At 33.0% G+C, this 25323-nt stretch overlaps 1 protein-coding gene across 1 annotated transcript in view; it reads right to left on the bottom strand.

Annotated features, from left to right (window-relative positions):
- Positions 1–583: 583 nt before the first annotated feature.
- The window catches only part of LOC143063039 (E3 ubiquitin-protein ligase UBR4-like), a 149388-nt gene continuing 124648 nt past the window's right edge, over positions 584–25323 (bottom strand). Inside the window, exons 105-118 of the mRNA XM_076234952.1 lie at positions 23800–23872; positions 22971–23080; positions 21123–21222; positions 20037–20165; positions 19536–19625; positions 19152–19274; positions 17339–17472; positions 16516–16641; positions 15980–16174; positions 15099–15183; positions 14569–14708; positions 13929–14022; positions 2227–2386; positions 584–832 (exon numbers count right to left, since the gene is read on the bottom strand). Of these exons, the coding sequence (XP_076091067.1) occupies positions 768–832; positions 2227–2386; positions 13929–14022; positions 14569–14708; positions 15099–15183; positions 15980–16174; positions 16516–16641; positions 17339–17472; positions 19152–19274; positions 19536–19625; positions 20037–20165; positions 21123–21222; positions 22971–23080; positions 23800–23872 (1624 nt within the window). The 3' untranslated portion in view covers positions 584–767. The remainder of the gene's footprint in view (positions 833–2226; positions 2387–13928; positions 14023–14568; positions 14709–15098; positions 15184–15979; positions 16175–16515; positions 16642–17338; positions 17473–19151; positions 19275–19535; positions 19626–20036; positions 20166–21122; positions 21223–22970; positions 23081–23799; positions 23873–25323) is intronic.

Genomic DNA, 25323 nt, shown 5'->3' with positions numbered 1-25323 from the left:
ATTGGTAGATGTTTGCCCACACAAAAAATCAACAGTATTACCAAAATCAATAATGAGGAAACCGATTTGTATTTTATTAATCATATAAAACTGTAAATGGATTATGAAAACTGAACCTAAAAGGCAGCTATTTCAGAATCTATAGCACTTCTATATTATAAAGTCACATACTGATTACTTTTCTTAAATCATATTTTAAATTATCTTATCTATTAAATATTTTCTCTTTTATGCAAACAATAAAAGCAACAATATATCAGAAAATTAATTTGACCTAAATAAATATACATTAATTCATTAAAAGATTCTTTTAGTTTGAAAATAATTCCAAATTTCAAATAAACCAAGGAGACCATCTTTAACACAATCAAATAATAATCTATGAGTACAAATATCATATTGCATGGGGATACAGTAATATAATCTACATATATAAAGAGCATACTGCAAATTAAATTTCGAATTCTTTTGTGTTACAAATCTGAACAGTTTTAATGAGTGGTAATATTCTGAACTGTATGTTATATGTGTTAATAAATGAAAGAATAATGTTATGGTGGTAAAATTTTGAACATCTTCATGCTTTGTAATATTTTGAAATTTTCTTTGTTAAAGTAAAATTCTGAGGCATATTTTGTTTAAAACAATATATATGTGGTAAAATTCAGAACAATTTTGTATTAAGGAAAATTCAGAACAGTTTATACATGTGGTAAATTAAAAAAAAACGTCTTTAATTGAAGCATACACTAAAACAAAGTCTACATTTATGGCATGGAGCTCATCAGTTCTGTCATAAAGGCTGTTGAGTCTGGTATATCTGATAACAAACCTACAAAATATCATTTAAAATATTACTTACAGTGAACACAAAAATACCATAGATTAAGTGTGCATTCATTATTACAAATTAATTATTGTGGTGCATTATAGAAACTTCATTATTTTGGATTGATTTCTACATGTCTTTTTCAAGCATCTACAAAACTGCACATCAAAATTAAAGGGGATGGAAGATTAATTTCTGAAGCATTCTATTGTTGATAAAAAAAAGGATGAATTATCAATGCAATTTAATGAAATGCTGAATACAAAAAATGCATCAAAATATACATTGCCAAACTTATTTCATTGTATTTTTCACAATAATAAAAATATTGATGATCAGTTTGAATTACATTCAGTGCATTAAAATCTAACATTACTTTGCAAAATTAAAATTCTAATTCATGAACTATAATAAAACTTAGTTGCAGTTTTTGTTTAAAATTTTTTTTTTTTCTTAGGTTTATCAGTTTTGACAGCTTAATCCAGTAAAATATAGAAATTACGCAAATTATTGACTATTAGAATGTAAATGCTTAGCTATACTGTAAAGTACAACCGTCATTCAAAAAGGTATTCACACAGGAGGTATATTTTTTATTTATCTGTTCACTGGCAAAAAGATATTTTTGCTGATGCAATGTCAGCTCTATGATAGCTCTTATTTAGCCCAAAATGTTTCAGATGTGCATTTATATTTCATTAAAATCTGTCACATTAAATTAATGACGACACAGTCACTATGTGTAATCAAGACATGGCTTATATTTACATTTTCTGAAAGTAATTCTTTAATAGTTTTGTAATGGGATTGGTAATTTTATAATCCAACTTTTAATTTTCAGTGAATCTACATCCTTTACAATTTACTTTCACCTGAACTTTTTTGTTGTAAACTTTTTGTTATAAGACTTTGAAAGACATTGACAATACAAACATTAATATTTGTCTTATATAGCAATGGCCATATTCTATATCAGCTTAGGTCTTAAAATGCAATACTATCTTGATAAGACATTTTTCCCACAAATATTTGAAAAGTACTGTGGATTCATTTATTTTCGTGGGTACCAATTTTCGTGGTTTGATGAAAACTTACATATTTGTGGATATTTAATTTCGTGGTTTTGACAAAGTATGTATATATTCCTTTAAAAAATTTGCAATTCGTTGAATATTTAAATTCGTGGTTTCCCGGTACCCACGAAATCCACGAAAATTGGTATCCAACGAATAATAATGAATCCACAGTAAATGAATGGCGTTATAGAAATATTTTTCAAAACACAAATTCTGTGATTCTACTCGTAACGATCTCATTTTTACATCATTTGATCTATGTATTGACGTTTACATCAGATCATATCAACACACCCTATGCCTTATTAATAAAGGACTTACCTAGAACATCCATCACTTCAGCTACAGACTCACACGGCAATAACTCATCTTCATATCCACGTAATACTTTATCACATGATTCAATCAGTGGTTTGTCATTGTTACGAATGTAGTCAGCCAATGTACTACTCCAATTACTATCTGCAGGAACTGTCACTTTCTGTAAATAATAAAAACAAAATTTGATGCATCCAAAGCAGTATATATAAGAATCAAAAACAATAGATGACCAAAAACGACTTTAAAGATAATAGTCAAATACATCTTAGGTCAACTTTGCCTAAGGGAGTTGAAAACTTCAATTTCTAAATTTAGAAAAAGAAAATTCTTTAAAGGTTTGTTATAATCATGAGTTGATGACAGGCTCATGGACTAATAAACTGAGGCACAATATTTTTCAGGATTTTCAAATGTTCAAATTATATAATTTTCATAAAACTTCTATTTTATAAAAGAAAATTTGTTCAACCTTTCAGTTAAAGCTCTGCTTTCAAGTTGTTTGTGGTTGATTTGAAATTAACTACATTACCTATTAATAATCCATATTACAAAAAAATAAAATAGGCCAGATTGCTTGTTTTTGAGATTTAAGCTGATAAAAATTGCAAAATTTTGGCATGGAAAAGAGTATCTCTTGATTTTTCATATGAAATGAACAAAAACAGATAAATTTTATATTGGGGGGAAAAATATGAATAGTCAAATCCATATAAGGTCAACTTTGCCTTATTTCATATTATCCAAAATAAATTAGAGATTATAAAAATATTGAGACAAAATAGGGTTGCTATGCAATATTTCTCATGCCTATCCTTTGATAAAGCAGGCTGGATATGAAAAATTGAGAAAGTTTAAACATGGGAGGCAAATGCCCTTAATCTCTAGCACATGTATTCCATCATTAGTGCTATATGTATGTCTCTAGGTTGACAACACTATCTTCTAGTAAAATGACAGCTGAATAAACAGAAAATTGTTCTTCTAGTAGCATTCATTACATTAAGTATAAAATAGAAACATGATAATTGTTTTTAAACAATGATATTTTCTTTAATCAAGTACAAATAAAGAAATACAAGGTCCAAGAAATTCTGAATATTAAAATGCTTAAATTCTTTTTTTTTTTTAATTCTGAACAATTCGACTTTAACACTAAAAGAAAATTTTGAGATAACTGTTCCAGTATATTTTCTGCCTCTCTGAATTTAACTTTCCTTTTTCTTTAAAATCATCCATTTTTCTCTCTTCTATATACCAAAAAATAAGTATGTTTTTTTTCTGTCCTTCATCTAACAGATAAATATCAACAAACAAATTAAATGCTTGTCATTGTAAAACTGAAAGCATCCAAAATCTTTAGACCAAAAAAATTGAAATAAATTAAAATATTTTTTTTTCTGTCATTCACCTAACAGATACAATAGGTATCATCTATAGACCAAAAAAAAAAAAAAAAAATCTTTTTCTTTCCTTCATCAAGTAGATAAACATCTACAAAAAATTTAAATGCATGTCACTGAAAGACTAAAAGCATCCAAAATTTTCTAGTTTACAATATAACTTTTGACTAAATTTTTGGTGACAAACCTAAGAATGTTGATCTGTTAATCTTGACAGTTATACAGCCTAGATTATCTATAATCTCTCATGACAGATACATACAGAGTAAAATATTTATCTGCCGTAATATTTTGATAAATCTATCTAAGTAACATCTTTACTATTTGTTTAAGCGAAACGTCCGATTCAGTCACTCGATAGGTCGTATTTAGAAAAGTATGGCATACAACAGGTTTTGTTGACAGACTTAGATCCCTCATAATCTCCAAGGTGCTGGATAGAAAAATGAGGAATTAAACTAATGGTATACACCTGTGTTTCCGTAGATAATGAGGTATGGAGGGAGGCAAACAAACACTAGCCTCGTACACCTACAGATCAGCTTAAAGCTTATCTGTATTATAAAAGTGTGAATCTGTTCAGACGGTTAAATCTGTTTAAATATTACCCATTCAGAATTGACAATATCTCCAACAACAAACATGCTCCACACAATAGAACAAGACGGACGAAAATTGAATCTGGGATATTGAATTACGTAACTTTTATTCATTTACATTGTTAAAACTATATTTAATTGATTGAATTTTTCGCCAAATCATAAAACATATGTTGCTGTCACCACTGTTCTCATATTAAAAGTACCGTATTTACATGTAAATAAACCTAGGTTACAGACAGAGATGACAGAGGAATAGAAAAACATTGGATTTTACAAGTTAAATTTCAAATTTGGGGATTTTTTTTATTTTTTTAAATTTCAAATGGGCTGAGACGGCAAAAAAAAACCCTTTATCCTTTTTATTTGTTTTTGCAAGAAAATGAATGAAAAAAAGTCTAAAATAAACATTTTCAAGACTTTGAATGTAAAAATTAAGTGTTTCATTAAACGAGTGAATTTTTCTTCCTCTGTATAAGCTTGCATTCTTATAAAAAAAAATAAAGGAACAGCCAAACTTTTCTGATTGAATCATTGTAAAAGTTGAAAGGTCTTTGTTTGTGTAAAATGAATGGAAATACTGTGGTTGAAGAAATTTCACACATTTCACAACTGCCTTCTAGGTGCATCAAAACAAATAACTTTGAAATTTTGAAATATACCAGAACAACTTACATGTAACCTTTACTGTCGATGTCATTGGCTTTATTTTATTTGTTATTGCTTGTTTTATCTATTACAAAAATTAGTGGATAAAAAATCATCAGATATTCATAAATGTTGAATAAATCTAAAATCCCACATATTTTACAATATTGTCAAAGTAGAGTTTATGTGACTGTATATCTTTTCAATATCTCCCGTAAAATCAAATCTAGATAGAATTCTTTTTCACCTAATTTCATAAAACATTTTTTTGTTGCAATAAAAAAAAGATTCACTATCAAAATATCATGTTGTGTATTGAAATTGTGGTTTAACTAAATAATGTATAATTTTTAGTGAAACTTCTATAAATCTGTATGAAAAAAAAGTATGCTGATGAGACTTCAAAGAATTTATCTGATGATAATAATTTCAAAACACTTTTTAAAAAATGAAAAACTGAATATTTCTTGAGTGTGTGAACATGCATCTCCACTCTTGCTTTTTAACTAATAAAATAAACAATCATTTCCTCATAAAAAGTGACTCACAAAGCTCAAAAATGTTTGATCATGTTTACTATAAATTATAAATCGGACAACACTTTCCCTATCTACGTAAGACTTTCTATTCAATCTTTATAAATTCTTCTTTCATTCAATATTAACTTCTTTATGTTGTGGACAACAAGTAAATTAAGGAAACATTCCCCAGAAGAAATTGGTGTACATGTATTTGTGATCACGACACGATATTGACATTTTTAGATCTATCGAGATAACATAAACACCATTGAAATCCTCCTTCCTTCAAAGAACCCCCTTCCACTTGTCAGCTTTTGTCACCTCAAAGATTTACACATATCATAGGAGCCTAGATACACAAAGTTTTCTTTTCACAATTTGAATGGAGACAAAAATAGATAAAACTTTATAATGAATCAATTTATCCAACATTTTTAGTCAAAAATAATTTGATACATGTCATATAACATTCATACAGAGGGTGAATAAATCATTTTTCAACATATATTTTACTGGTAGAGTTATAAAGGATATGACTCAATCTTCACATTATTTTAACAAATTTCTTGTCCATTAATGACCACTGTATATGACTTTTGTTGTCAATTGATGTCATTTACACAATTTTCTGAAAGAAATATCGATAAAAAGCTTCAGAATTCATTTCTTCAGCTTATGAACAAGCAGGGGTTAATTTGTATCAAAATTGATTTGGGGGTGATCTCCTGCTAGCTAAAATCAGACTTAAACAAACAGATATTAACTGCTTTTCCACAAACCATGCCATATACAAGAGTAAGAGCAGAGACTGGTCAGCTATACATCAGAATATAATGTGCCATATACAAGAGTAAGAGCAGAGACTGGTCAGCTATACATCAGAATATAGTGTGTCATATACAAGAGTAAGAGCTGAGACTGGTCAGCTATACATCGGAATATAGTGTGCCATATACAAGAGTAAGAGCAGAGACTGGTCAGCTATACATCAGAATATAGTGTGCCATATACAAGAGTAAGAGCAGAGACTGGTCAGCTATACATCAGAATATAGTGTGCCATATACAAGAGTAAGAGCAGAGACTGGTCAGCTATACATCAGAATATAGTGTGCCATATACAAGAGTAAGAGCAGAGACTGGTTAGCTATACATCAGAATATAGTGTGCCATATACAAGAGTAAGAGCAGAGACTGGTCAGCTATACATCAGAATATAGTGTGCCATATACAAGAGTAAGAGCAGAGACTGGTCAGCTATACATCAGAATATAGTGTGCCATATACAAGAGTAAGAGCAGATACTGGTCAGCTATACATCGGAATATAGTGTGCCATATACAAGAGTCAGAGAAGAGACTGGTCAGCTATACATCAGAATATAGTGTGCCATATACAAGAGTAAGAGCAGAGACTGGTCAGCTTTACATCAGAATATAGTGTGCCATTTACAAGAGTAAGAGCAGAGACTGGTCAGCTATACATCAGAATATAGTGTGCCATTTACAAGAGTAAGAGCAGAGACTGGTCAGCTATACATCGGAATATAGTGTGCCATATACATGAGTAAGAGCAGAGACTGGTTAGCTATACATCAGAATATAGTGTGCCATATACAAGAGTAAGAGCAGAGTGGTCAGCTATACATCAGAATATAGTGTGCCATATACAAGAGTAAGAGCAGAGACTGGTCAGCTATACATCGGAATATAGTGTGCCATATACAAGAGTAAGAGCAGAGACTGGTCAGCCATACATCAGAATATAGTGTGCCATATACAAGAGTCAGAGTAGAGACTGGTCAGCTATACATCAGAATATAGTGTGCCATATACAAGAGTAAATGCAGAGACTGTCAGCTAACATATACATCAGAATATATAGTGTGCCATATACAAGAGTAAGAGCTGAGACTGGTCAGCTATACATCAGAATATAGTGTGTCATTTACAAGAGTAAGAGCATAGACTGGTCAGCTATACATAGGAATATAGTGTGCCATATACAAGAGTAAGAGCAGAGACTGGTCAGCTATACATCGGAATATAGTGTGCCATTTACAAGAGTAAGAGCAGAGACTGGTCAGCTATACATCAGAATATAGTGTGCCATTTACAAGAGTAAGAGCAGAGACTGGTCAGCTATACATCGGAATATAGTGTGCCATATACAAGAGTAAGAGCAGAGACTGGTCAGCTATACATCGGAATATAGTGTGCCATTTACAAGAGTAAGAGCAGAGACTGGTCAGCTATACATCAGAATATAGTGTGCCATATACAAGAGTAAGAGCAGAGACTGGTCAGCTATACATCAGAATATAGTGTGCCATAAACAAGAGTCAGAGCAAAGACTGGTCAGCTATACATCGGAATATAGTGTGCCATTTACAAGAGTAAATGCAGAGATGGGTCAGCTATACATCGGAATATAGTGTGCCATATACAAGAGTAAGAGCAGAGACTGGTCAGCTATACATCGGAATATAGTGTGCCATATACAAGAGTAAGAGCAGAGACTGGTCAGCTATACATCGGAATATAGTGTGCCATTTACAAGAGTAAGAGCAGAGACTGGTCAGCTATACATCAGAATATAGTGTGCCATATACAAGAGTAAGAGCTGAGACTGGTCAGCTATACATCAGAATATAGTGTGCCATATACAAGAGTAAGAGCAGAGACTGGTCAGCTATACATCGGAATATAGTGTGCCATATACAAGAGTAAGAGCAGAGACTGGTCAGCTATACATCGGAATATAGTGTGCCATTTACAAGAGTAAGAGCAGAGACTGGTCAGCTATACATCGGAATATAGTGTGTCATTTACAAGAGTAAGAGCAGAGACTGGTCAGCTATACATCAGAATATAGTGTGCCATATACAAGAGTAAGAGCAGAGACTGGTCAGCTATACATCAGAATATAGTGTGCCATTTACAAGAGTAAGAGCAGAGACTGGTCAGCTATACATCGGAATATAGTGTGTCATTTACAAGAGTAAGAGCAGAGACTGGTCAGCTATACATCAGAATATAGTGTGCCATTTACAAGAGTAAATGCAGAGATGGGTCAGCTATACATCGGAATATAGTGTGCCATATACAAGAGTAAGAGCAGAGACTGGTCAGCTATACATCAGAATATAGTGTGCCATATACAAGAGTCAGAGCAGAGACTGGTCAGCTATACATCGGAATATAGTGTGCCATATACAAGAGTAAGAGCAGAGACTGGTCAGCTATACATCGGAATAGTGTGCCATTTACAAGAGTAAATGCAGAGATGGGTCAGCTATACATCGGAATATAGTGTGCCATATACAAGAGTAAGAGCAGAGACTGGTCAGCTATACATCAGAATATAGTGTGTCATATACATGAGTAAGAGCAGAGACTGGTCAGCTATACATCGGAATATAGTGTGCCATATACAAGAGTAAGAGCAGAGACTGGTCAGCTATACATCAGAATATAGTGTGCCATATACAAGAGTAAGAGCAGAGACTGGTCTGCTATACATCGGAATATAGTGTGCCATATACAAGAGTAAGAGCAGAGACTGGTCAGCTATACATCAGAATATAGTGTGCCATATACAAGAGTAAGAGCAGAGACTGGTCAGCTATACATCAGAATATAGTGTGCCATATACAAGAGTCAGAGCAAAGACTGGTCAGCTATACATCGGAATATAGTGTGCCATTTACAAGAGTAAATGCAGAGATGGGTCAGCTATACATCGGAATATAGTGTGCCATATACAAGAGTAAGAGCAGAGACTGGTCAGCTATACATCAGAATATAGTGTGTCATATACAAGAGTAAGAGCAGAGACTGGTCAGCTATACATCGGAATATAGTGTGCCATATACAAGAGTAAGAGCAGAGACTGGTCAGCTATACATCGGAATATAGTGTGCCATATACAAGAGTAAGAGCAGAGACTGGTCAGCTATACATCGGAATATAGTGTGCCATATACAAGAGTCAGAGTAGAGACTGGTCAGCTATACATCAGAATATAGTGTGCCATATACAAGAGTAAGAGCAGAGACTGGTCAGCTATACATCAGAATATAGTGTGCCATTTACAAGAGTAAGAGCAGAGACTGGTCAGCTATACATCAGAATATAGTGTGCCATTTACAAGAGTAAGAGCAGAGACTGGTCAGCTATACATCGGAATATAGTGTGCCATATACAAGAGTAAGAGCAGAGACTGGTCAGCTATACATCAGAATATAGTGTGTCATATACAAGAGTAAGAGCAGAGACTGGTCAGCTATACATCACAACATAGTGTGCCATATACAAGAGTAAGAGCAGAGCCTGGTTAGCTATACATCGGAATATAGTGTGTCATATACAAGAGTAAGAGCAGAGACTGGTCAGCTATACATCAGAATATAGTGTGCCATATACAAGAGTAAGAGCAGAGACTGGTCAGCTATACATCAGAATATAGTGTGCCATTTACAAGAGTAAGAGCAGAGACTGGTCAGCTATACATCAGAATATAGTGTGCCATATACAAGAGTCAGAGTAGAGACTGGTCAGCTATACATCAGAATATAGTGTGCCATATACAAGAGTAAATGCAGAGACTGTCAGCTAACATATACATCAGAATATATAGTGTGCCATATACAAGAGTAAGAGCTGAGACTGGTCAGCTATACATCAGAATATAGTGTGTCATTTACAAGAGTAAGAGCAGAGACTGGTCAGCTATACATCGGAATATAGTGTGCCATATACAAGAGTAAGAGCAGAGACTGGTCAGCTATACATCGGAATATAGTGTGCCATTTACAAGAGTAAGAGCAGAGACTGGTCAGCTATACATCAGAATATAGTGTGCCATATACAAGAGTAAGAGCTGAGACTGGTCAGCTATACATCAGAATATAGTGTGCCATATACAAGAGTAAGAGCAGAGACTGGTCAGCTATACATCGGAATATAGTGTGCCATATACAAGAGTAAGAGCAGAGACTGGTCAGCTATACATCGGAATATAGTGTGCCATTTACAAGAGTAAGAGCAGAGACTGGTCAGCTATACATCGGAATATAGTGTGTCATTTACAAGAGTAAGAGCAGAGACTGGTCAGCTATACATCGGAATATAGTGTGCCATATACAAGAGTAAGAGCAGAGACTGGTCAGCTATACATCGGAATATAGTGTGCCATTTACAAGAGTAAGAGCAGAGACTGGTCAGCTATACATCGGAATATAGTGTGCCATTTACAAGAGTAAGAGCAGAGACTGGTCAGCTATACATCAGAATATAGTGTGCCATTTACAAGAGTAAGAGCAGAGACTGGTCAGCTATACATCGGAATATAGTGTGTCATTTACAAGAGTAAGAGCAGAGACTGGTCAGCTATACATCAGAATATAGTGTGCCATTTACAAGAGTAAATGCAGAGATGGGTCAGCTATACATCGGAATATAGTGTGCCATATACAAGAGTAAGAGCAGAGACTGGTCAGCTATACATCAGAATATAGTGTGCCATATACAAGAGTCAGAGCAGAGACTGGTCAGCTATACATCGGAATATAGTGTGCCATATACAAGAGTAAGAGCAGAGACTGGTCAGCTATACATCGGAATAGTGTGCCATTTACAAGAGTAAATGCAGAGATGGGTCAGCTATACATCGGAATATAGTGTGCCATATACAAGAGTAAGAGCAGAGACTGGTCAGCTATACATCAGAATATAGTGTGTCATATACATGAGTAAGAGCAGAGACTGGTCAGCTATACATCGGAATATAGTGTGCCATATACAAGAGTAAGAGCAGAGACTGGTCAGCTATACATCGGAATATAGTGTGCCATATACAAGAGTAAGAGCAGAGACTGGTCAGCTATACATCAGAATATAGTGTGCCATATACAAGAGTAAGAGCAGAGACTGGTCAGCTATACATCGGAATATAGTGTGCCATATACAAGAGTAAATGCAGAGATGGGTCAGCTATACATCGGAATATAGTGTGCCATATACAAGAGTAAGAGCAGAGACTGGTCAGCTATACATCAGAATATAGTGTGTCATATACAAGAGTAAGAGCAGAGACTGGTCAGCTATACATCGGAATATAGTGTGCCATATACAAGAGTAAGAGCAGAGACTGGTCAGCTATACATCAGAATATAGTGTGCCATATACAAGAGTAAGAGCAGAGACTGGTCAGCTATACATCAGAATATAGTGTGCCATATACAAGAGTAAGAGCAGAGACTGGTTAGCTATACATCAGAATATAGTGTGCCATATACAAGAGTAAGAGCAGAGACTGGTCAGCTATACATCAGAATATAGTGTGCCATATACAAGAGTAAGAGCAGAGACTGGTCAGCTATACATCGGAATATAGTGTGCCATTTACAAGAGTAAGAGCAGAGACTGGTCAGCTATACATCAGAATATAGTGGGCCATATACAAGAGTAAGAGCAGAGACTGGTCAGCTATACATCGGAATATAGTGTGCCATATACATGAGTAAGAGCAGAGACTGGTTAGCTATACATCAGAATATAGTGTGCCATATACAAGAGTAAGAGCAGAGTGGTCAGCTATACATCAGAATATAGTGTGCCATATACAAGAGTAAGAGCAGAGACTGGTCAGCTATACATCGGAATATAGTGTGCCATATACAAGAGTAAGAGCAGAGACTGGTCAGCTATACATCAGAATATAGTGTGCCATATACAAGAGTCAGAGTAGAGACTGGTCAGCTATACATCAGAATATAGTGTGCCATATACAAGAGTAAATGCAGAGACTGTCAGCTAACATATACATCAGAATATATAGTGTGCCATATACAAGAGTAAGAGCTGAGACTGGTCAGCTATACATCAGAATATAGTGTGTCATTTACAAGAGTAAGAGCATAGACTGGTCAGCTATACATAGGAATATAGTGTGCCATATACAAGAGTAAGAGCAGAGACTGGTCAGCTATACATCGGAATATAGTGTGCCATTTACAAGAGTAAGAGCAGAGACTGGTCAGCTATACATCAGAATATAGTGTGTCATTTACAAGAGTAAGAGCAGAGACTGGTCAGCTATACATCAGAATATAGTGTGCCATTTACAAGAGTAAATGCAGAGATGGGTCAGCTATACATCGGAATATAGTGTGCCATATACAAGAGTAAGAGCAGAGACTGGTCAGCTATACATCAGAATATAGTGTGCCATATACAAGAGTCAGAGCAGAGACTGGTCAGCTATACATCGGAATATAGTGTGCCATATACAAGAGTAAGAGCAGAGACTGGTCAGCTATACATCGGAATAGTGTGCCATTTACAAGAGTAAATGCAGAGATGGGTCAGCTATACATCGGAATATAGTGTGCCATATACAAGAGTAAGAGCAGAGACTGGTCAGCTATACATCAGAATATAGTGTGTCATATACATGAGTAAGAGCAGAGACTGGTCAGCTATACATCGGAATATAGTGTGCCATATACAAGAGTAAGAGCAGAGACTGGTCAGCTATACATCGGAATATAGTGTGCCATATACAAGAGTAAGAGCAGAGACTGGTCAGCTATACATCAGAATATAGTGTGCCATATACAAGAGTAAGAGCAGAGACTGGTCAGCTATACATCGGAATATAGTGTGCCATATACAAGAGTAAATGCAGAGATGGGTCAGCTATACATCGGAATATAGTGTGCCATATACAAGAGTAAGAGCAGAGACTGGTCAGCTATACATCAGAATATAGTGTGTCATATACAAGAGTAAGAGCAGAGACTGGTCAGCTATACATCGGAATATAGTGTGCCATATACAAGAGTAAGAGCAGAGACTGGTCAGCTATACATCGGAATATAGTGTGCCATATACAAGAGTAAGAGCAGAGACTGGTCAGCTATACATCGGAATATAGTGTGCCATTTACAAGAGTAAGAGTAGAGACTGGTCAGCTATACATCAGAATATAGTGTGCCATTTACAAGAGTAAGAGCAGAGACTGGTCAGCTATACATCAGAATATAGTGTGTCATTTACAAGAGTAAGAGCAGAGACTGGTCAGCTATACATCGGAATATAGTGTGCCATATACAAGAGTAAGAGCAGAGACTGGTCAGCTATACATCAGAATATAGTGTGCCATATACAAGAGTAAGAGCAGAGACTGGTCAGCTATACATCGGAATATATAGTGTCTATGTAAGGTGACATGTCTTCTATTGGACTGTTTCACTGTCAACTAACACAATTTAAATCATTTAAAATCTGATACAATAAGATGTAGTACAAAGCAGCATTCATATTCAAATCAAATTCAAATGTTTATGTCCTGATATGAATGTAATAATTGCTACTGGACTTTAAAACACCAATATATCATCATCATCAATATCTCAAGTATTATAAATACCTTTTCAACCTAATTTCAAATATGTGAAAAAAATAGTGTTGCAGTGTTTATGTAGTCCATTGAGTAGTAGAATAAGAGTCCTCGTAACAAATGAGATCTTACCTTGAAAAGTTTATCATACACCATATCCACAATACCAAAGAATACAAAATAGGGTTTGTATACACTGTACTCCAATACTTTTTTGTTGGATAAACTGTGGAAACACAAATAAAATCATTTACAATTTGATAATGTAGGATAGTGTATATGCAATAAAAAAGAAACACAACATTCCTGAATTTAAATATTGTTATTTCATAGTCTTTTAACTTTTCATCAAATTTAACTCTGATATAAATTCATGAGATATACAATTTTACTTCCTTTTCCAATAGAACAAATACAGAGATCAATCAGTTTAAAAATTAACAATAAATTCACAACAACTTTAGGTTGATAAATTTATGACTAGCATTAAGAAACATTCTGCCTATTTTTTTTAAGGTCCATTTCAACAAATTCATATTTTCCACAAACATGTCGTAAACTAAAGCTATTACATTTTGCCTTCCTAATCCTAATGTCAATACACACATAAAATTCTGTGGCCTTACTGTCCCTATAGCTGAGCTGTAAGCAAGAATCCAAGGATATAACAGCTATTGAAATATTACTCATTCAAGCATCACAGATGAGTCTTTGTAAACAAACTGCACATCTGGTGTACAAAACATTAGCTTGGGACTCCTTTATAACTAACCTTGGCTGTCCAGTTGCAGATTGATATCTAGCTTGGGCCAGTACTAGTAACCTTTTGAGTAATTCTACTTTAGTATCTTTCCACATACTATAGGGATGTATATGAAGTGTCATCACAGTCCAATACAATGCTCCCTCAGTCTGTAAGTGTAACAACATCAACAATACTGTGGTTTTGTTATTATTTGTTGGATACACATTTTACGTGGATTTCACAAATTCTTGTCTTTGATTCAAATCTTGTTAAAAGATCAAACTAATGAAAAACGATATTTTCAAGATTTCTTTCCATGAAAAAATGTTTGATATGAAAATGAAATAAAATTTAGATCTATAAACCACTCAAACTGATTCACATGATTCATGAAATTTTTTTTAACAAAAATGTGTTATAATAATTTAGTTTCTACTTTTTTCTGATTATCAGTACAAGATAAACTTGCTTCTTGATCATCAAAATAAAAGAAAGCTACAACAAACATGAATAGTAAAATGACAGATTTTTATCAAAAGAAAGATAACTCTATTTACCTCATAACTATTTTCTAACCATTTTTCTTTAGGTAGAGTAATAAAATTGTTGAAGTTCTTCTCTTCCCTTCCAACAGATCTTGTTCTATAAACAAATTAAAATCATGATTCAAATTATATACAGAGCAACATTTTATGTAAACAATATAGACAGCAAATCAATCTCAAGTAAACTTTAGATCTGGCAATAGGGTTCAGATATATTTCTAAATGTTATGAAAATGTTTAGACATCTTTGAACTTTCTTAATAAGCTATAATAAAGATCTGTTTCTAGTATATGATAGCCCCAAGAAGAAAAGGTATAATATAGTTACATTGCAAGGTAAACAGCTTTATCAACACAATTTACTTTGATTAAATTGTGGCCAGAATATATTACAATAAATATAATACAATCCAAATTGTTAACAGTTTAAACATATTTTCTGATTCAAAATAGGAAATGTATAAAAATGTTAATGTGTTTATCCTGACACTATAGTCAAGTGTCTGTCATATTCATTTCATTTCAAAATCATTAGCTAAATCATAGTCAGTTCAAATTTTCTACATTTTGTTATTCTTCACCTTTTATAGCTTCCTATATATTATAACTTCTGGTAATTTTTGAAGTCAGTTCATGTTAGAGGAAAGTTGGCTTGATGGCTATCATATCACATCTCCTTTTTTTTTTTTAAATAGATAAGACACAAGTTGCATAAATATCATTAATTATTCGACAACAAAACTACTCATGTTAGAATTTTTTAAACAAAAACATGCACAACTTAAACTTGCGTATTGACAACTTTTAAAGCCAAAATAAATGTTGTAAATCATTCAACATCATAACTACCCATGTAAGAAACCTTAAAAAATACAATCACATTTTAAACTTACGTATTAATAACATATAAAGCCATATGAATCATGGCTGGCAGTACATGCATGTTACTTTGTCGACCACCACCCCCACTTTCCTGACTGAATGACTTCTCCTGGGCAAACTTAAGAATAAGATGTTTGACATCATGTATGTTGTATGGATAACTAGGATCTCGGATTCCTGTACAGTCTTGGATATAGGTGTTGTGTCTGAAATGATATTCAAATATACAAGGTATAATGTTAATGTTCGAAACAAGCTTTTGGGTTAAGCCACCAAACATAATCATGGGATTAAAAAAGTAATTCTAATATTACTTATTATATTTTCCATTGCACATATTTATCTGATGAAATAAGTGGAATAACTCTCTTTTTATCTGATGAAATAAGGGGAATAACTATCTTTTTTATCTGATGAAATAAGGGGAATAACTATCTTTTTATCTGATGAAATAAGGGGAATAACTCTCTTTTTATCTGATGAAATAAGGGGAATAACTATCTTTTTATCTGATGAAATAAGGGGAATAACTCTCTTTCTATCTTACCTTGCAAGGCACGTGGCAAATGCTGATTCTTGGACTTGAGGTCCCCAAAGGGGCAATAATCCATTACATTTAGTGTTGGCATTTTGTAGAGCTGCACTTTCCCATTCTTCTCTCCCTCTGGCATGTCTGTAACCAAAAATGTCATATCATTACAAAACGGTATTCTATTTTGGAATGCCTTTTAAAAAATATATATCATTACTAGACAGTATTCAGATTTGGAGTTTCTTTTAAAAGCACATGAAGATATCAATACTTACATTATGTAAAAATCAAATTAAGTGCATGGCTCACACACCTTCAAAATCATTGATAGAAGTGACTTGTCTTTTTGAAAGTAATAGAGAGAATTGGTTACATTAAAAAGAGAAATGTTGATTTACTCATGGCATTTTAATGTTTAATTTTGCCATTTTTATCCTATTCATTTAATTCATTTTGCTACTGTCAACATACAGTTTCATGTCATATCTGAGAATACCATTACAGTAACAGTTGTCTCAGGTTAAGTTTTAAGTTACCATTTTAATTAAACTTTAGACAATTATATTTTTCAACTTACAAGTCAGATTTACCATTAACAAAATTCTTATCATATTAACCTATAACCTAAATAATAAGGTTTCAATCCTCAATATTTTGCCAAAAAAATTATTGACATTATAATTTGCTATGAGCCAACAAACTATCACTGTCAGGAGCACAAGGTTTGAAATCCCTGTCATTTTGTCAATAATTCTATATTAACAAGGAGCACAAAACAAATCTATAACAGTTTTTTTTATTTATTAAATCCTGAAAAAGTTTCAACTCTCCTGCTTACCTTACAGCCGCTGTATGACAGTCTACATGGATGACATTAAAATGTGACACTGTAGAATATCCTATGGCTTTACGTGGCTTGTTATCAAAGTCATCCAGGTTTACTCTCTTTGTAAAAGTATAAATGGCCAAAACCTGTAAAATCACAAAAATTCATTCTTTTAAATTTCTTTTTAGACCAGAAAATGTCATTGATTATTGTTTTATAATTCATAACTAATATTTATAAAATGTAAACAAACTGCATATGAATGAAAAATTAACCATTAAATGATCTAAAAATGATTCCAGCTGACTTTATCCCAGAACTTGTAACAATACACCTTATCACTATTTTTCCGCCATTAATCGGGATATCACACAGGTTCCCGTAAAATTTTGACGTCATAAAACAAAGTATCTGACGCCATAATGGAAAAGTGATTGTTGTATGCGTTAAAAGTTCAAGCGGCCGGGTCAGCCGGGATTAGCGATAAGGTGTATATAGCACAAATAACAATTTAAATATTTTTTTACAAGTTATATACAACAAATCTGATGACATTTTCTTATTACTTCATCATAAAATTGTAAATCTTACATATCACAGAGAAACGTTCAAGTACTGTGGACAATCTTACATATCACAGAGAAACTTTCAAGTACTGTGGACAATCTTACATATCACAGAGAAACGTTTAAGTACTGTTGACAATCTTACATATCACAGAGAGTACTGTGGATTTATATATATTCGTGGGAACCAGTTTTTGGTGATTGAGGGAATGGATATTTACAAGGATATCTGATTGATGTTAAAGTCATATGAATGAGTGGCAAAAAAAAAAAGTTTCTCCAATTCTTGAACCACTGCATGTATATATCACAAACTAAGTCTTCTGTGCACGATTTTTTTCATTTTTTATGCAAACACATTGTATAATCGTCATTTTTTTTGTCTCTCTGTCTGTTATGACGAAAAAATATGGTTGCTTATTAATTGCCATGTTTTGAAGCTGTAGTTTACCGATTGTCACCTTATAGTAAACAATCAACAAATAAACATGGATATTGAGCATGTGTACAACATGTACAATCCGATAATAGATTATTTGAATAACAGATTCATGCGTACTGCGATCACTGAATTTTTACAAGAAGGGTCATGCTAAGGTAACTTGCATACAGAAAATATTAAGGCGAATTACTTCCTGAAAGCAAGCAATTAAAAAAAAGTAAACTTCTTCTTAATGTGGACAAATTAAAGAACTTTCTTCAGAAAAAAGTACATGTGCATAAGTTTTATAATGAAAACTATCCATTTGATTATAAACAAGAATGTGTACTTGGCGATGCCCCACTCGCACTATCATTTTCTATGTTCAGTGGACTGTGAAATTGGGGTAAAAACTCTAATTTGGCATTAAAATTAGAAAGATCATATTGGGAACATGTGTACTAAGTTTCAATTTGATTGGACTTCAACTTCACCAAAAACTACCATGACCAAAACCTTTATCCTGAAGCGGGACAAACGGACGGATGAACGAATGAACAGAAGGAGGGACAAATGAATGAACGCATGGATGAAAGAACGGACGCACAGACCAGAAAACATAATGCCCCTCTACTATCGTAGGTGGGCATAAAAACATATGCATCATTTTTTTTTTAATTTGAAGTTTCATATAACTTTAAGACAAAGTCATCATACAAGTCTATAGAAAATATGATGTAAATATGTATATTATACACCTGCTTATAAAACTTCTATGTTTTATGCAAGGCCTTGCTTTCCTAGAAGAGACCCACATAAGATGAAGAATACTACATACCTTTTGAGGCTGACATCTATAGCCTTCTCTACAGATACAGCATGTTAGCCCTGTTTCTTCCTTTATATCATCCATCTGTTTTAACACTGAACCTTTAACTGTAACTTGACCCTTGTCGTTCGTCTAGAATAAAAAAGAAAACTGGTGATGAAACATCATTTATACATGCACAACCAACAAAAAATCAAAACTTTTTAAAAAGTTTGGCGAATATAATTTTTGGACTAACAGAACAGTGATTTGAAAAAAAACCCACTGATTTCTCGAATTGATTAAGAAAAAATAATAGGTGATTTTTTGTTGTTGGTAGTTTTACACACTTCTTCATAAAAAAATCCCTATTTTTTAAACTTTATCTATAAAAAGAATAGAATGATGACCTACCATCATGCCTAAAGCTCCTAGCTGTTTTTCTCTCTTGGCCATGGCTCTTTTCTTTTTCTCTGCCTTTGTTTGCTGACGAACCTCCTCAATCTATCAAAACAAAATAATTGTATACTAAAGGGATACAGACAGGTAATATTATTGTATTGTACTGTATATTGAAATTGAATTGAAATTGAATTGGTATTGTATAAATAAAACATATGTATTGCCACATGTTTGTGATTTGTATTTTGGAAACTTTTGGCTTCAATCATATACTCCATAATTTATAACAAAAACATGATTTCCAGACAATAATCAGTATTTTCATGGAAAATATGTCTTTACAGTAAGGTATTTTAAACTAAACGTTTCTGAGACTTTTTAATTACCAGACAGTGCTTCCAGTAAGTTCTCTGCCAATGTACTTATATGTTGATCACATTATCTTAAGTATATGGGACTTTACAGTTCTCTGCCACTGTACCTATATATCTTTACAGTAAGGTAATAACTAACCTTTTCTGAGACTTTATCATTACCAGAGAGTGCTTCCAATAAGTTCTCTGCCACTGTACCTATATGTTGATCAGAAGACGCCTGTTCTAATTTATGTAAAACTGCTATCAACTCTGACCCCACAACCAACTAAAATATACAATCAAACAGTTTATTTACATTAATTTGATATGCATAAATACTGTTTTCAACTCTGACCAAACTACTAACTGAAATATACAAATAAAAAACTGATTTACATTTTTTTTTGGAAAATTGTGTATAAATCTTTATATGTCAAAAACAACTTTCAATGTTAACAAATAATGAATACCTTTTGATCTTTAAAATATTGTGGGAAGAATGTGAAATTTTAAACCAGGTTTAATCCACCATTTTCGACATAAAAAATGCCTGTACCAAGTCACGAATATGATAGTTGTTGTCCATTCATTTTATGTGTTTGAGCTTTTAATTTTGCCATTTGATTAGGGACTTTCAGTTTTAAATTTTCCTCAGAGTTTAATATTTTTTAATTTTTCTTTTTACATCTTTTAAATTTCCATTATTATATAATTTGTCAGAAATGATTATGCTTAAGTTCTCAAATGTATACATCTCCTTTACCCTAGTGATGATTAATTAACTTACCTGAGTAGGAGTATGTCCAGCACACAGTACAGTCAGTAATCTCAAGGTATAAGTTACCTAAGTAGGAGTATGTCCAACACACAGTACGGTCAGTAATCTCAAGATATAACTTACCTGAGTAGGAGTATGTCCAGCACACAGTACGGTCAGTAATCTTAAGATATAACTTACCTAAGTAGGAGTATGTCCAGCACACAGTCCCGTCAGTAATCTCAAGATATAACTTACCTGAGTAGGAGTATGTCCAGCACACAGTCCGGTCAGTAATCTCAAGATATAACTTACCTGAGTAGGAGTATGTCCAGCACACAGTCCGGTCAGTAGTCTCAAGATATAACTTACCTGAGTAGGAGTATGTCCAGCACACAGTCAGGTCAGTAATCTCAAGATATAATTTACCTGAGTAGGAATATGTCCAGAACACAGTTCGGTCAGTAATCTTAAGATATAACTTACCTGAGTAGGAGTATGTCCAGCACACAGTCCGGTCAGTAATCTTAAGATATAACTCAGAGAAGGTTTCTCCAGGAAATCTTTCCAGTTAGCCACATCAGTCCTGTAATAAATTAAAGAACCTTAGTGAGCACGCTCACATAACCCAGTTCCCCACATTGTCATTGGAGAAATTAAATAAGAATAAGAAAAAAAAATTGTATAAGAAAAAATACTGAATAATAATTTCCTGTCAATATACACATCTACATAGTATGTCCTTATTATCTACAAAATTTCATGAAATTCTGTTGTGTGTTTTCAGAGGAGTTGAGATGACAAACTGTTACAGAAGTACATTGAAGCAAATAAGTTCAAAGGGGCATAACTCCTAGAAAAAAAAATTGAATCGTAATTTCCTGTTGATATGCACATCTACGTAGTATGTCCCTATTATCTGAAAAGGTTTTGTGAAATTCTGTTGTGTGGATTGAAAGGAGTTGCGATGACAAACTGTTGCAGTAGTACATTAAAGTAAATAAGTTCAAAGGGGCATAACTCCTAGAAAACAAATTGAATCGCAATTTCCCGTCGATATGCACAACTACATAGTATGTCCTTATTATCTGAAAAGGTTTCGTGAAATTCTGTTGTATGGTTTGAGAGGAGTTGCGATGACAAACTGTTGCAGTAGTACATTAAAGTAAATAAGTTCAAAGGGGCATAACTCCTAGACAAAAAATTGAATCGCAATTTCCCGTCGATATGCACAACTACATAGTATGTCCTTATTATCTGAAAAGGTTTCGTGAAATTCTATTGTGTGGTTTGAGAGGAGTTGCGATGACAAACTGTTGCAGTAGTACATTAAAGTAAATAAGTTCAAAGGGGCGTAACTCCTAGAAAAAAAATTGAATCGCAATTTCCCGTCGATATGCACAACTACATAGTATGTCATTATCTGAAAAGGTTTCGTGAAATTCTGTTGTGTGGTTTGAGAGGAGTTGCGATGACAAGAAACAGGACTGACGGACGGACGGACTGACGGACGGATGGGTCAAAAACATTATACCCTCCGCAACTTCGTTGCGTGGGGTATAATAATACTCATATGGAGACTTTAATGCTAACATATTTAGATACAGCAAGTGTGTTCCTAATAGTAATAAAGCAACACTGATCACTCACTAGAGAATATTTATAAATTAATCAACAGTTAAAATAACTTGATTAAAAGTTGTCATAATGTTGACTGGATACATATACTTTCCAAAAAGAATGTTGGGTCTTTATTTAAGAATTGAATGCTTCTTTTTGTAAATTCATTTGGGAGTAAAAGCGTTGACTGAAGTTCATTTTATATGAAGTGCTTCTGTGCTTCATTCTAAAAATGTCAGCATAGTCAACACTTTTACAAAACGCTTTTATGAAATTACTTAAAGAAACTTTCAATACTTATAATTAGATTTTTTAGCTATGATCATGAAAACACGATTACTATTAAGTTTTATCTTTTATTTACTTGTGCACTTTATTGTAGAAGCACATGTCAACATGAATGTTACAATTAATTTTGAAATGAAGTTGATTAAGGAATAATGCGAGAATAATGTATTATAATAAAAAATACATCTAATGTAATTATTTGTTATTAAACTCATTTAAGAATGGAAACAACACTTTATAAATTTAATGCTTTTCTGGATTTACCCTCATCATGATCACTATTTACCCTCATCATGATCACTATTTACCCTCATCATGATCACTATTTACCCTCATCATGATCACTATTTACCCTCATCATGATCACTCAACAGCCTAATATTTGAATGTCAAAAATGTATAAGTGTCTACTGAAGTTATACTTACGGCAACAGTGTCTTTATAACTGGTGAGTTTTGTAGAATATAATCTATACATAATTTAACTATTCCATTGTCCAGTATCATATCTTTTAATTTGTTTCCATTTTCATTATTCTACAAAGATCAATGACAATCTATAAACAAACATTTCAGAGGTAAGCAGAAGTCTTGCATTTCAAAATCATAAAGATTGTGTATAATTTCAGTGTTTTTACAACAAATTGAACATAATGTCACATCATTTGTTAAATTTCTATGTTTAGAACCTTGTTAGCAAATCACATCATTTTTGTGTACAAAAGCAATACCCAGAATACATCAGAATCTGAGAAGGTGAACTACATTGAAATTATTGGAGCGCAAATCATGAATATGACAGTGATGTAATTATATAAAATTAAAATCAATTGTTTGGAAAATATCAATAAAATCAATATTAATATTTGCTTCATAATTTTCCTAAATTTTCTGTTGCTAGAATTAAAATGTTTTCCTGTTAATTTTTCTGTCACAAGAAAGAATTATTTGATGTCACAGATCACAAGTGATAGTATGGATCAGGTTTACAGAAAATAAAATAATGGGCACTACAAATTTGTAATAGATAATGATGGGGTGCAAAATATAAGGATAATAGAAATTTGGTGAAAAGATATAGAAGGAAAAAATGTACTAAAAAATTATATTATCTAAAAATTAAAGACCCTCACAAGAGGTAAATATTTCCTACATTATTATATCATATAGCACAAATAGCATGTCATTTTTAGTTAGGTTCCAGAGTAGAATAGAATTTAGCCCATACTAAAAGTTTGTGGTGAAAAACAACAAACCTCAATTCCTGCAGCAATGACACAGAAACAATCAATATGGACAGATTCATCTTGTGTGTGTTCTTCATCATACCTACAAAAAAAAGTGTTACAAATACAATTAAATTTGAAGAAAATATTCAAAATGTTTCTAATTTAAACTGTGGCTACTGAACACATATATATTATAATGATTATATTTAATTTTCAAGTTTAAAACAATAAAATACCACTTTTAAAAGTTGAAATGAATTTTTCATGAAACATACAGATGGCCACTGACCACATTAGACAAGTGACAACTGAAAAGAGTTTAATTATCTAGAAAAAAAAGATTTGAGAGTCTGAAAGTGACTTTTAAAGAGGCAGGTGACTGTTGAAACAAGGTAACCATTAAGACAGGTTTGACTGTACTATAGCAGATCAAGCATTGTGTGTGTCATTATTCAGTTTTGACTGTACTATTGCAGATCAAGCATTGTGTGTGTCATTATTCAGTTTTGATTGTACTATTGCAGATCAAACATTGTGCGTGTCATTATTCAGTGTCATTATTCAGTTTGACTGTACTATTGCAGATCAAGCATTGTGTGTGTCATTATTCAGTTTTGACTGTACTGCAGATCAAGCATTGTGTGTGTCATTATTCAGTTTTGACTGTACTATTGCAGATCAAGCATTGTGTGTGTCATTATTCAGGTTTGACTGTACTATTGCAGATCAAGCATTGTGTGTGTCATTATTCAGGTTTAACTGTACTATTGCAGATCAAGCATTGTGTGTGTCATTATTCAGGTTTGACTGTACTATTGCAGATCAAGCTTTGTGTGTGTCATTATTCAGGTTTGACTGTACTATTGCAGATCAAGCAGTGTGTGTGTCATTATTCAGTTTTGACTGTACTATTGCAGATCAAGCATTGTGTGTGTGTGTCATTATTCAATTTTGACTGTACTATTGCAGATAAAGCATTGTGTGTGTCATTATTCAGTTTTGACTGTACTATTGCAGATCAAGCATTGTGTGAGTCATTATTCAGTTTTGACTGTACTATTGCAGATCAAGCATTGTGTGTGCCATTGTTCAGTTTTGATGCATGTTTTGTCATCACTATATGATTTATTTTTTCTAGGAGTAATTCAAAGTTGTCACAGAGAAAAATTATAGCTATTGCATTTATTAAATGAAACTGTGACTATGCCTTCCAAGAATTCAAATGCCCTGACCAACACCAACTGTTTCTCATGAAGAGTTTTATTTCCTTGAAATATAACTTAAATAACTATCTACTGTTCAATGTATGCCCTGAAACAAATGTTCAGAACAGAATTATTCTGCATTATGCAGCTTTATTGAGAAACTGTGGAATCCTTTATTTTGCTGGCATCCTTTTTCGTGGATGTAGGAAAACTTGCATTTTGTGGAATAATTGATTTTGAGGCTTTGCCAATCACTGCATAAATTGCTTTTAGAAAATTTGTTATTTGTTGAACATTTGAATTGTTGGTTCACCAGTATCCACAAAACCCATGAAAATGGGTATCC

This window comes from Mytilus galloprovincialis, chromosome 2 (assembly GCF_965363235.1).
Source record: "Mytilus galloprovincialis chromosome 2, xbMytGall1.hap1.1, whole genome shotgun sequence".
In the NCBI taxonomy this organism is placed as follows: Eukaryota; Metazoa; Mollusca; class Bivalvia; order Mytilida; family Mytilidae; genus Mytilus; species Mytilus galloprovincialis.
Note: the sequence above shows the minus strand (reverse complement) of the source record. Positions and strands in the feature narration are given on the sequence as shown.